Source organism: Gorilla gorilla, chromosome 3, assembly GCF_029281585.2.
Source record: "Gorilla gorilla gorilla isolate KB3781 chromosome 3, NHGRI_mGorGor1-v2.1_pri, whole genome shotgun sequence".
NCBI classification, from domain to species: Eukaryota; Metazoa; Chordata; class Mammalia; order Primates; family Hominidae; genus Gorilla; species Gorilla gorilla.
In genome coordinates, this window is record NC_073227.2 from 110,706,897 (window position 1) to 110,721,845 (window position 14,949).

A 14,949-nucleotide genomic window follows, 5' to 3' on the forward strand; every position below is an offset into this window, starting at 1 on the left:
TGTACATCTCTCATTTTTTTGCAATTTATAATTTATCTTCCTGGGATAATGTGATTTACTTAAGGACACTTACCTAATTAGTTTATCTCTTTTTTTCCCAAGTAAAAAGGCAAATGTAATTAATTGTAAGGTAAGTCTCAGAATGTTTGTGTTTAGACTGACACAGGGAAGTTTGACTGAGGATCTTCTACAATAACTATGTCACAAGTTTTTTAATAATAAAACTGTGTTTCCCTGTGAGTCACTCTGTAGAATCCTATGGTTGGAATAGTGGAGAAGGAAATGTATATCTTGGCAGCACCTGATCGTAAGGTAGAATGACTAGAAGAATGCTGACTAGGCTGTAAACATCTTATGAATTTAAATAATCCTCTCTTCATTTTTAGACCTCATAATGATTACAGCAGTTATACTATGTCAAGTAAATAAATATAAAATAAAAAACCACTGAAGTCCAAACCAGCATGTCAAATATTGCCCTTAGATATTTTAGGCCTGTTTTGATAGTTATTTGACTAAAATATAACAGTATAGATATGTGATTAATAACTTCTCTATGAGACATAATTAATGACTGTTTTAGTAATTTAAAAATATTAATAAAGAGATTCATGAAACTACTGGGTTGTTTGGGAACCGGCTTTATACAATAGTTATATCTTCCTTTTTTTTTTTTTTTTTTTGTGACAGGACCTTGCTCCATCACCCATGCTGGAGTGCAGTGGCACAGTCATGACTCACTGCAGCCTCCAAGTCCTGGGCTCAAGCAGTCTTCTTGCCTCAGCCCTCTGAGTAGCTGGACTCTAGGCATGTACCACCATACTTGGCTAATTAAAAAAAAAATTGCAGAGAGGGGGGTCTCGCTGTTTTGCCCAGGATGGTCTTAAATTCCTGGCTTTAAGTGATTCTTGTGCCTCAGCCTCCCAAAGTGTTGGGATTACAAGTGTGAGCCACTATGCCCAGCTGAATGGTTACATCTTACTTTTTTTTTTTTTTCAATTCTGTAGCTTCAGAAATTCAATTTCATTATTTCTGCCATTAGGAATAATGATCTGGAGAATTGATTCACACTAACCAAACATAAGGGGCTGATTTATAAATCATATTTGATTTACTTATGAAAGGCATTGCTATTTTTTTACTAGAATATAGTTATCTATAAGATATATGAGGAAAGACACCATGCCCTTTACATTCATTGTCATATCCCTAGAGCTTAGAAAATTAATTCTTGAATTACTTCACTAATAATTACTCAGTTTAGTCTTAATGCCTCTTGATATCAAGTCATTTGGGAGATTACATGAGTAGTCAGTATGGCTGAAAGATTTGTAAATGTCTGCTTTTGAAGAGAATACTTCATAACATTGTGGTTGGTTTAGTATGTAATTTACTAATCTTATGACTTTTGTTAATAATTAGCATTTCTTTGCAGTTAAACAAACTCTTCTAAAAATAGCTACATAAATCTTACATACCAATTAATTAGAACACATATTACATAACATTTTTGATGGCCTTTATATATTTGTTTAAATTTTATATAAGTAAATTCTTTCCAGTGTGTAATTAAAATGCCCAGTGTAATATATCAATTTATCTTAAATGCTTTAACCACTTTAATGTTATTTCTTTTATACATATATCTTTATTTTTAATGATTCTATGACATTTCATGTTATTAATTGAAAAATAAAAATTCTATTTTATGGATTCATGGTGTACAACATGATTTTGATATATGTGTACACTGTTGAATAAATCATATTTGTCTTCCTGGATAAATAACATAGCCATCACCTCACATATTTATCATTTTTGTGGTGAAAACATTTTACTTTCTCAGCAATTTTCAAGTATACAACACATTATTATTAATAATAGTCACCATGTTGTACAACAGATCTTCAGAACTTACTTCTCCTAACTGAGGCTTTGTACTTTTGTCCTTGATCTCCCTTTTCTACACATACCTCAGCGTCTGGTAAACACCATTCAGCTTTCTGCTTCTCTGAGTTTGTTTGGCTGTTTAAGATTTCCACACTCATGTGAGATCATGTGGTATTTATGTTCTGTGCCTGACTTACTTCACTTAGTGTAATGTCCTCCATGTTCATCCATGTTGTTGTAAATGACACGATTTCCTACTTTTAGCCACTTTTAAAGGAGAAAATTGTAGATGTTACAGTGATCCAAAAGCAAATCAGTGTGCTTCCATTAAAACTGATTATAAATGTATTAATGCTAGGCATTTATATTTCTTTTCATCTTTTTCTTGTTTTTACATTTTGCAGATGTAGCATTTATATTTCTCTGGGATTTCAGAAATGTAAGACAAGTCCATTTTTTCACTTTCTTAGGCTTTAACCAAACTAGACCTACAAGAAAGCCATCTCTTAAATGTTAAAATTCTGAGTTGTCAACTAGATGATTGTTTGGTCTAGTGACTGGAATTTGCTGAATATTCAGAGAAGCTTCAAACCCATCATACTGGCCATAATGTTGGACTTTGCTTTTACAATTAAACTCTACTTGCTATGTGCTCTTACGTCTTTTTTTGTTTTTTAAGTTAAAGCCCACCTTTTAATTTTGTGTAATATGGGTGTCCTCTCACAAAATGATTTTCTTTTTAAATCCCATTTGCTTGTGTTATTTAACACTTTTCTTGTTCCTGCTATGTTAACATTATTACAACCTTCATGCCTGTAATCCCAGCACTTTCGGAGGCCAAAGCGGCGGACATGAGGTCAGAAGTTCAAGACCAGCCTGGCCAACATGGTGAAACCCCGTCTCTACTAAAAATACAAAAAAAAAAAAAAAAAAAAAAAAGTAGCTCGGTGTGGTTGTGCACGCCTGTAATCCCAGCTACTCTGGAGGCTGAAGCAGGAGAATTGCTTAAACCCAGGGGGCAGAGGTTGCAGTGAGCCAAGATCGCACCCCTGCACTCCAGCCTAGGCAACAGAGAAATACTCCATCTCGAAAAACAAAAACAAACAAACAAACAAAAACTCATGGACTTTCATTATTATTTCTTTATTATGTAGGGCTATCTAGTGATTTTATCTACCAGGAGATGAGAAACTATTTTTTCTTAGTTATCACTCTACTTCTACATTCTGCTAATTTATCAAATGTCTGAAATGCATAATTGCACCCTCTTGTATTTGAGATATCATCATTAGTGTTAATCAATTGCTGGATTTCTTTTTTTACCTGATTCCTACATGTGACCATTGGTGCTAAACAGTTTTTTCTGTTCCTAGTACAGTACTACTTTTGGTACTACTGGTTTACTTACAGATCCTTGGCTATACAGACAGAAAGATATACATGACTACATTTTATAAACATAAGTATAATAAGAAAAACAAAATACCCATATATAAACTATAAAACCAATATAAATTAACAATTTTCTACTCAATTTGTATTTTTTAAATTAGTAGTACCTTTTTATATCCTTCATTTTTTTCTTTTCTAGAAAAAAGCTAACCTTCAACAGTCTCAAATTGTTCTATTTAGTCATACTGATTACTTTTTTTTCATGCTCATATTGCCAGAGATTACCTAGGGAGAAGCCATCTAAGTTGCTTTCCTTATCTAGCTTTTGAAAACAGCCACTAATTTTTTTCTTAGGTGAATTTTGTTTTCTCGGCAACAAAATGATTGTCCCAGAAACATTGTTTTATGTCTTTCTTCTTTTCTTTCTTTCTTTCTTTTCCCTTTCTCTGATAAGTAAAGGACCTTGATTTTTATTAGCATTATTTATTAATAGATATTAGTCAGCAAGTATCCAGCTGCTAGGATTGACCAATATCAGTGCTAGCTGTCGGCAAAAGGACTGTTGCTGCTATTGGTGTCTTTTAGGGAGAGATCTGGAAATGACGTTTTTAGGTTTATGAATTGACCATTGATTATTTTCTGTAACATATCATGTTGCTGCATCTACTGTTATTTTATTATGAAGTTTCACCAGCTTCAAAGATTCTCCTCTACAGTAACAAGAAAGTTGCTTTGTAAGCACAATATCAAAGGAAGGCAATTTAGAATAAGTAGATTTAGGAAGCAATTCATCTAGACCAGTGGCAAATGGAACGCTGCTAGTCCATGTGTCAAGTGTTACCTGCAAAAGGAAAATAAAATGAGAACAATGTCGTGAATTTTCCAAATTTAGTTTGTTCACTTTATTGGTGTTGCTGTCTTATGTGAAATGTTAGAATAGCAGTGGCAGAGATTTTAGTATTTCCCTGTTCAAAAAATAAAATATTTTAAAATTTTATTTCAAATTGTGGGTGAATGTATTAACTGTCAGAATTCAAAAAAGGATTGAACAACCACCTTGAAAACATCATGTATGCCTCTGGATCTCAGGAACTGCTGGAAACAGGAACAACATGACCTACCTATGACATTTTTTAATTTTTCAAGTAGGCTTAGACTGGTCTTGACTACACAATGAAATCCATAGCCCCTGTGATGACAGTGTTTTGCATCTTGCAGTATGTATCACCAGACAGAGACTTTTTTTCATTTCTGGGATGGGGCTTTGGTCACCAAGTTTGGTTAAGATGTCCATCTTGGACCATTCACCAAGGAGAAGGAGTTTGGCTCATATAAGAATCTGGTAGCTCCCCTTATAGCTAGATGGATTGGGTAGGGTGGTTCCAATTAAAAAGGAGGAATGCTGTGAAAATCTTGTTTTAGAAGTTTACAATGTCTAAGATGTCCTCACTTGGTATAATAAAAAATGGTAGTTATGTGCCTTGCATTCATTTATTTCCTTTGTTCTGTCCTTCACTGCTTTCTAAGTCTTGTTGGTTGTATTGGTTTGCCAGGGCTGCCATAACAAAATACTACAGACTGGGTGACTTAAACAACAGAAATTTGTTTTCTCACAGTTCTGCAAGCTGGAAGTCCAAGATCAAGGTGATGGCAAGTTTGGTTTCTCCTGAGGCCTCTCTCCTTGGCTTGCAAATGGCCTATCTTCCCTCCCTCTGTGAATTCACATGGTTCGTCACATCTCTGTGTCTTCATCACTCTCTGTGTGTGCTGTCTGTGTCCTAATCTATTCTTGTAAGAACACCAGTCCCATTGGAGTGCCCATCCATATGAGCTTGTTTAACCTTTATTGTCTCTTTCAGGGCTCTGTCTCCAAATGCAGTCATATTCTAAGGTACTGGGGGTTAGGATTTTTTATAAATTTTGGAAGGATACAATTAAATCCCATGAATTCAAAATCCAAGTGTAAAATTATTTACCCCAATTTGAAATTGGATAAATTACTATGCTTTCACTATAAAATGTATTTTGACTAATATATTATTAACTACCAGGTTAAGATTCTCTCATTTGGATAGTGTGTTTGATAAACACTCACATCAGTGTCTTCACAAAATTCTCCCTTTAAAAACCTTTTCCTTTTCTACAACTTCAATTATGTTTTGTTGTTGTTGTTGTTGTTGTTGTTGTTTTAATTTTCTGTTTTGCATTTTTAGTATGACAGCTTATCTTTTGCTGCCTATATTTTCTCATTTTTAAATGTATATAGATAAGTAGTTTATTCTTATTGGACTATCGCTGACACTGTATGGAACAGAGCTTCCAATAAACAAGTGATTTTATTTATAGTTTAAGTTATTCATTACCTTCGTTTGGAGAAAGAAGCACTTAGATTTGGGTATACTTATCACCTTTCAAACCATGGTATGTGCACTATTCATGGATCCCACGTGTTTTTAAAGTTTAATAATGTTTAATTTGAATTGTTGAGGTTTATTTAAAAGCCCCAGTGTCCTTACTTTTAAACCCAAGGACTAAAGTGTTCACTGTCTATTTGAAAATATTATTAGCTTTCCATAATGAATACTACTTTAACTAAAAATTATGCTAACATTTGAATTAGCTGAAAAGTGACCTGAGATGGCATGCCACCATTTAGTATTTAGGCTGTTTTTTTGATGTCTTTGATGTTCTATTTTTCTGTACATTTGTTATTTCATTGTTAGTCTCTAATAAGTTCTTACTTTTCTTAATATACTTATCACCCATTTATATATATACAAATATACAAATCAGGACTTTATTTCTTCTTCAGCAATTCCTGCCTCTGCACCTCAGCACATTACCATCTCTTCTCAAGACTTCTCAGTGTAGCCTTCTAGTTTATTTTGCTATTTGCCCTCTTGAAAATAAAATAGGAAACATAATCTCAGCTCTGATATATTATGGTATAATGCAAGTCAATAATTAATTTTAATCTAATTAATATAGATTGTTTTCCTGCCCATTCTTCCTGATGTAAAACAAATAATTGGCAAATGGTAGCCAAATTTTCACTTCCAAGCATGGTCTAAATTAATATTTCACAGTTGTCACAATATACAAAATTTGTTTGAAAAACAATTCATTAAATGTGTTAGAAGAATGTTACCTACATTTGAAATATAAATGTTAGAAAAAGTAACTGAAGTTTCATTTCACAGACTTCTATTTGAAAAACGTGTATATACTTTTTATGTGTTTGCAGTGAGCAAATTCCTTTTTAATATCACTAAAGAAGTTTTTATTCAAATAAACACTTACCTGTATTTCTCATATCAAGAAATCATTTCCTGACTTCTAATATCTTTCATATCTGCCCATGTGTACTTCCATTTAATTATAAGTTACATAAATATCATTAGAAAAGAAAAAAATGAATGTGCAGATAATTGGAAAAATTAAGAGGTTTTAGAATAAGTCTTGGAATTTTTTATTGGACTGATAATTTTAAAGCCCATAGGTGTCAAATAATTTCTGAGACTCAGTTAAAACTTTTCATTCTGATTTGGAATTCATTTTTGCTTCACGGCTTCCACATATGAGTATTTCCTCATTTACTCAGTGTTTTGGTTTCTAATTGTTGGTTTTGACTTTTCTTCAGGATGTTTTGAATAATTTGGGATCTTGTGAACTGGATGAAGATGATCTAATGCTTGACCTTGAATTTTTAGAGGAACAGAGTCTTCACCCTTCTGGTAAGTGTTAAAGAGATGAATAATATAACACAACTCCTACCCTGGTCAGTAGCTTTCACTGATAGCCTAAACACTGTTAAGGCTGCCTTCTATCTTTTCAGGCCTCAGTTTTTATAGTCTATATGCAAAGAACATGCTAGGTACCATGGAGACATAATTTGGGTGCCTTAAATGATTTTAAAGCTTTTTATGGAAATATAAATCCTGTTGGAAGATAATTATAAATAAGAAAAACTATAAAAAAACTTTCCAAAATAGGAAATATTCTAGTTAAATAATTAACAAAAAGTTTAGTATTTTCTTCTGTTTTGTGGAAGAAAGCAATAACTATAATCTCACTTTTCATTTATTTTATATAACCAAATGGAAGTTTTGTGGATCTAAGATTTACTGCTCCAAATCTTAGCCACTTCCTACATAGGTTAATGTTGATGCAATAAGGTTGATCTCAAAAGTACTAATTACCAGTAGCAGTCACAAATGCACACTCATAAACATATACACACACATAGAGTTAGGAGGTAAATAAGTTTTTGTTGAATGACTTGAGGGAGCCTGATATATTTGTAATAGTTTAAATTTATATTAAAGCATAAAATATTATGTCTCCAAATTCCAGAATTACTCTCTTTAAAGTTGGTTATAGGAATTATTGGTTGTCCATTCAAATTTAGATATTTGACAGCAAAAGTAAACATTTACATTTACTTTTTTTGTTGCTAATAATGTCTTTAACATAGTCATTTTCAAGTGGATATAGCACTAAACTAAAGCTTTAGAACCTTGGGAGATACTGCATACATTTAAGAAAATCAGTCTCTTATATGGTAGTGTCTTTATTTTTAATTCGTGGAAATCAGACATAACCTCTGTAGTTATTTTTAGTTGTAAAGCTTTATGATGAATTTTCATTTATGTGGTATATTTGGATAATAGATAATATCATATTATCAATTGTCAAAAGAAGGCAATAACAATGTTGATATTTTCTTACACTCTATTTTAGGCTAATACCAAACAAGAAACTGCATTTAAAATTTTTTCAGTTGAATACCACTTTAGGATAAAAATTTCTTGGGACATTTTTCCTGTAGTTGATTTGACAGATATCCTTCTAAAAATGAAGATTTTCACACTTTTATGCAGATGGTTTTTACAAGTTAGATCCAACAACTTAACTTCTAGATATCTAATTCTATGATACTGGCAAAAGACAAAATAGTACATGCATATAATTATTCACTGCAAAATATTTATAATGGAAAAATATTGGAAGCACCTGAAATGCTCATCAATAGGATACTTGCTGAATATACAATGGTTTACCAAACAGTCATTAAAAAGAAGGAGGACAGTATCTAAATCTGCTATGGCATTATTGTAAGGATATATTATTTGTTTTCGTTTTGTTTTGTTTGAAACAAGGTCTGGCTCTGTTGCCCAGGCTGGAGTCCAGTGGTGTGATCTCAGCTCACCACAACTTCCGCCTCCTGGGCTCAAGTAAATCTCCCATCTCAGCCTCCCAAGTAGCTGGGACTGCAAATGCATGCCACCACATCCAATTTTTGTATTTTAGTAGAGACAGGGTTTCACCATGTTGCCCAGGCTGGTCTTGAACTCTTAGGCTCAAAAGATCCACTTGCCTCAGTCTCCCAAAGTGCAGGGATTACAAGTTTGAGTCACCATGGCCACCTGATTGTAAGGATGTATTGTTGATAGAGAACTTTTCTTTTCAAGGATGGATTAGATGGGGAATACCAAAACCAAATCCACTGATCAATTCTCTAACATCACAAAAAGTGTAATGAATATATACTTTGCCCCTCTTGATGCAATGCTGACTGAAGTACAACAGCACAACCTCTGAAGTGTTTGTGTCCTCTCACCCCTTCCTATCCCCGTCCCAGAAGAAATAATCCATTTAAATAGTTCAAACTTTGATTTTACAGGAATTATTGGAATGGGTGGAGGGAAAATGTTAAGTGTCATAAAAAGATTGTGGGCAACCAAATATAGGATTTGGAGATTCTGCAAGATAAATGGTCTGGTTTCTTCAAAAGATAAATGGCATGATAAAATAGGAGGTGTTGGAGTTGTAGGTTAAAAGAGGCAAATGCAATTGACATTCTTGTTGGTATACTTATTTGAAATATATAAACTTTTTCTATAAAGTTGTTTCTGAGTTAATCAGAGAAATTAGAGGATTGACTGTTACTGCAGAATTATAGTTAATTTTATTGGGTGTTGAAATGGTATTTTGTTTTGTTTAGTTTTTTTCAGGAAAACTTTTTATAGAGATAAATGTGGTGGTACCAATATCATATATGGGCTTTGCTTTACCAACAAGTATGAGTAAGGAAATAGATGAAACAAAGTAGACAAATTCTTAAAAATTATCAAAGCCGGGCAAGAGTTGCATGGGGTGAAAAGTTCATGAATTAATTATAATATTCTCTCTATTTTGTATATTTTTTGAAGATTTTCATAGTAAAAAATAAAACAAAGCAACAATTAGAAAACACTACAGTTAACATAGCAGTCTCAATTATGTTTGGTAGTCAACCACGATGATGAGAAAATAATGATTTAAATATCTGAAGACTTATTTCAGTGTGTTTACTTGGGGACAAAATCAACCTCTTTAAACTTTAGTCTCTCCTTTACGAAGTAATAATAGTACTATATACTTCATTAATTTATTTTAAATAAAAATGAAATAATTTTTACAATGAATCTCTTGAGTCTACTTTAAGGTGTAAGTTGCTTAGTTAAAGCTCAAACCAGGGTACTTGATGAATCAACTGAGTCATATAAATTGTTCACAAGATAAATGGTATTAGTTTGCATACTTGAAGTGCAATTCTAATAGATAAAATATTACTTAGAGTGACTTTGGATTGTTTAATGTCACTTAATAAAATGTCTTTTGAAAACCCATTTCATTTTTGATGGCATGTTGTGTGGTTTTTAAAAAGCAGCAAACACATGTTTATATACTTTAGCTGAGAAAGAATTATTTCCAGTTGAATTGGTTTTATACAATTTATTTTATTTATTAAGAAACATAAAGACCTCAGATTATAAGAAGCTCATAATTGATAATTGATATTGATAAAAATCACAGCATTAAACATTCAAAAATGATGTTTTTAATAAAAGAACAGCGATTTTCAAAAGTCTGAAAAGTGAAATAATGATATCATTATATTCCACTGCTTATATTACTGAAAATCATTAAAGGGGTTGAAAAAATACTTCTTAAAGACAATGCATATGAATTTTTGGCTACAGAGCCTTATTATGGTAGTTTATATAGTAGGGCTTACTATAATGGCCAAGATTAACTTTTTAAAAGACCACAGAAGACAAGATTAAGATTGCAGATGGGAGGAAGGACTAGCTTGTAGCTCCTGCTTGGATGAACAGAGCAGGGTGTGGAGACTCACATCATGAACTTTTGCTCCAAGAACTACCACAGGAACATACCAGGAAAGCCAAGAGAATCCACAGACCTTTGAAGGAATTGGATCACCACCACAGGCTCCCTGAGATGGCAAAAAGCTGTGAGTCTGCTTGCTTTCTCAATGGGAGGCTCGTGGTCCAGGGCAAGTTCTCAGTTCTGGTCACTGGCTGCTTGGAAAATAGACTCAGTGCTGTTGTGGGGCACGATGGGAGTGAGATAGGCCCTTAAGACCGTGGGCTGCATGGGAGTGGGGTGAGGCATGTGACTGACAGCTTTCCCCAGCTTCCCTATATGACTCAGCAGAGGCAGCCATAATCCCCCTGGGAATATAACTCCACTGGACTGGGAACCACACCCCCATTCCCCACAAAAGTCACAGCAAGACCCGCTGCCCAAGGAGAGGCTGAGCTCAGAAATGCCTATCCCTACCCCCACGTGGTGGTCTTTCTCTACCTTCCCTGGTGGCCTAAGACAAAGGTTATAATCTCTTGGGTGTTCTATGGCCCAGCCCACGGCCTGAGAAACCTGAATACTTAACCAAGTGTCCCTAGGGCAAGTTTGCATCCTCTCTATAGGACTGCAGCTGATGCCTTCTTGAAAGTGTTACTTCCTGGCTGGAGGCTGACCAACACAAAACCAGTGCACTAAACAAAAACACAACCAAGGACCATCACAGAGTCCACTTCACTCCCCTGCTACCTCCACCAGAGCAGGTGCTAGTATCCAGGTTTGAAAGACCTGAAGATGGATCTCATCACAGGACTCTGCAGGCTCAGGCCAGAACCAGCCCAGAGCCCAGTAGCTCTGCTGGTTGGCTAGACCTGGATGGGCAAAAACAATCACTGCAGTTCGGCTCTCAGGAAGTCTCATTCCTAGGGGAAGGGGGAGAGTACCACATCAAGGGAGCACTCTGTGGGACAAAAGAATCTGAATAGCAGTCCATGAGTCTCAGATCTTCCCTCTGACATAGTCTACTCAAATGAGAAGGAACCAGAGAAACAATTCTAGTAATATGAAAAAACAATATTCTTTAACGTTCCCAAAAGATCATACCAGCTCACCAGCAGTGGATCCAAACCAAAAGGAAATCTCTGAATTGCCATAAAAAGAATTAGAAGGTCGATTATTAAGCTAATGAAGGAGGCACCAGAGGAAGGTGAAGTCCTACTTAAAGAAATAAAAAACATGATACAGGATATGAAAGGAAAAATCTTCAATGAAATAGATAGCATAAATAAAAAATAATCACAACTTCTGGAAATGAAGGACACACAGAAATGCAAAATGCACTGGAAAGCTTCAGCAATAGAATCGAACAAGCAGAAGAAAGAACTTCAGAGCTCAAAGACAAGGCTTTCAAATTAACCCAATTCATTAAAGACAAAGAAAAAATAACTAAAAAATAAAAATAAATCCTCCAAGAAGTTTGGCACTGTGTTAAATGTCCAAACCTGTGAATAATTGGTGTTCCTGGGGCAGAAGAGATTTCTAAAAGTTTGGAAAACGTATTTGATGGAATAACTGAGGAAAACTTCACCAGCCTTGTTAGAGATCTATACATCCAAATTCAAGAAGCTCAAAGAACACCTTGGAAATTCATCACAAAAAGATCATGACCTAGGCACACAGTCATCAGGTTACCTAAAGTCAAGATGAATGAAATAATTTTAAGAGCTGTGAGGCAAAAGCATCAGGGAACTTATAAATGAAAACCTATCAGATTAACAGCAGATTTCTCAGCAGAAACCTTACAAGCTAGAAGGGATTGGGTTCTATTTTTAGCCTTCTTAAACAAAACAATTATCAGACAAGAATTTTGTTTCCAGCAAAACTAAGCTTCATAAATGAAGGAAAGATAAAGTATTTTCCAGACAAATAAACGCTGAAATAATTCGCCACTACCAAGCCAGCACTACAGGAACTGCCAAAAGGAGTTCTAAATCTTGAAACAAATTTTCAAAATACACCAAAAGAGAAACTCCTTAAAGCATAAATCTCACTGAACCTATATAACAGTAACAAAATGAAAAAAAAAGTATGCAGGCAACAAATAGCATGATGAATAGAATAGTACCTCATGTCTCAATATTAACATTGAATGTAAATAGCCTAAATGCTCCACTGAAAAGAGACAGAATGGCAGAATGGGTAATAATTCACTAAACAAGTTTGTTCTGTTTTCAGGAAACTCACCTAACACATAAGAATTCATATAAACTTAAGATAAAGGGGTGGAAAAAGATATTCCATGCAAATGGACAACAAAAGTGAGCAGGAGTAGCTATTATTATACCAGACAAAGCAAACTTTAAAGCAACAGCAGTTAAAAAAGGCAAAGAGGGACATTATATAATGATAAGAGGAGTAGTCCAATAGGAAAATATTGCAGTTCTAAATATATATGCACCTAACACTGGAGCTCCCAAATTTATAAAACAATTACAATTAGACCTAAGAAATGAGATAGATGGCAACACAATAATGGTGGGGGACTTCAATACTTCACTGACAGCACTAGGCAGGTCATCAAGACAGAAAGTCAGCAAAGAAACAATGAACTTAACTATACCCTACAACAAATAGACTTAACAGATATTTACAGAACATTCTACCCAACAACTGCAGAATATATGTTGTATTCATCAGCACATGGAATGTTCTCCAAGATAGACCATATGACAGGCCACTAAACAAGTCTCAGTAAATTTAAGGAAATCAAAATTATATCAAATATTCGTTCAGAGCACAGTGGAATAAAATTGGAAATCAACTCCAAAAGGAACCTTCAAAACCATGCAGATACATGGAAATTAAATAACCTGCTTCTGCATGATCATTGGGTGACCAATAATATCAAGATGAAACTTAAAAAATTATTTGAACTGAATGATAATAGTGATAAAACCTATCAAAACCTCTGGGATATAGTAAAAGCAGTGCTAAGAGGAAAGTTCATAGAATTAAATGCCTACATCAAAAATTCTGAAATAGCACAAATGGGCAATCTAAGCTCACACCTCACGGAACTGGAGAAACAAGAACAAACCAAACACACACCCAGCAGAAGAAAATAAATAATGAAATTCAGAGCAGAACTAAATGAAACTGAAACAACAACAACAAAAAAGACAAAAGATAAATGAATCAAAAAGCTTTTTCTTTGAAAAAAATAAATAAAATTGATAGACCATTAGCGAGATTAACCTAGAAAAGAAGAGAGAAAATCCAAATAATCTCAATTAGAAACAAAATGGGAGGCATTACAACTGATACCACAGAAATACAAAAGATTATTCAAAGCTACCATGAACACCTTTACACACATAAACTAGTGGAGATGGATAAATTCCTGGAAATATATGACCCTCGTAGATTAAACCAGGAGGATATAAAACCTCTGAACAGACCAATAATAAGCAGCAAGCTTGAAATGATAATTTAAAAACTGTCAACAAAAAAAGTTTAGGACCAGATGGATTCACAACTGAATTCTATCAGACATTCAGAGAAGAATTGGTCCCAATCCTGTTGTCACTATTCTGAAAGATAGAGAAAGAGGGAATCCTCCTTAAATCATTCTATGAAGCCAGTATCACCCTGATACCAAAACCAGGGAAAGACATAACAAAAGAAAACTACAGACAAATATCCCTGATGAACATAGATGCAAAAATTCTCAAAAAAATACTAGTGAACTAAATCCAGCATCATATCAAAAAGATAATCCAGAGGTGGAGCCAAGATGGCCCAATAGGAACAGCTCCAGTCTACAGCTCCCAGCGTGAGCGACGCAGAAGACGGGTGATTTCTGCATTTCCAACTGAGGTACCGGGTTCATCTCACGGGGGAGTGCCGGACAGTGGGTGCAGGACAGTGGGTGCAGCGCACCCTACATGAGCCGAAGCAGGGCGAGGCATTACCTCACCTGGGAAGTGCAAGGAGTCAGGGAATTCCCTTTCCTAGTCAAAGAAAGGGGTGACAGACAGCAACTGGAAAATCGGGTCAGTCCCACCCTAATACTGCGCTTTTCCAACAGGCCAAACAAACGGCACACCAGGAGATTATATCCCGCACATGGATTAGAGGGTCCTACGTCCACAGAGCCTCGCTCATTGCTAGCATAGCAGTCTAAGATCAAACTGCAAGGCAGCAGCAAGGCTGGGGGAGGGGCACCCGCCATTGCCCAGGCTTGAGTAGCAAAACAGAGTGGCTGGGAAGCTCGAACTGGGTAGAGTCCACCCAGCTCAAGGAGGCCTGCCTGCCTCTGTAGGCTCCACCTCTGGGGGCAGGGCACAGACAAACAAAAGACAGCAATAACCTCTGCAGACTTAAATGTCCTTGTCTGACAGCTTTGAAGAGAGTAGTGGTTCTCCCAGCACGCAGCTTGAGATCTGAGAATGGGCAGACTGCCTCCTCAAGTGGGTCCCTGACCCCCGAGTAGCCTAACTGGGAGGCATCCCCCAGTAGGGG

General features: G+C 35.2%; 1 protein-coding gene across 9 annotated transcripts in view; it reads left to right on the top strand.

The window, feature by feature from the left end:
• The window catches only part of CCSER1 (coiled-coil serine rich protein 1), a 1,457,637-nt gene that overhangs the window by 264,256 nt on the left and 1,178,432 nt on the right, over positions 1-14,949 (top strand). For all 9 annotated transcript variants that reach the window (XM_004039129.4, XM_055385647.1, XM_055385645.2 and 6 more), the window contains exon 4: positions 6,923-7,016. In XM_004039129.4, coding sequence (XP_004039177.3) covers positions 6,923-7,016 — 94 coding nt within the window. The remainder of the gene's footprint in view (positions 1-6,922; positions 7,017-14,949) is intronic.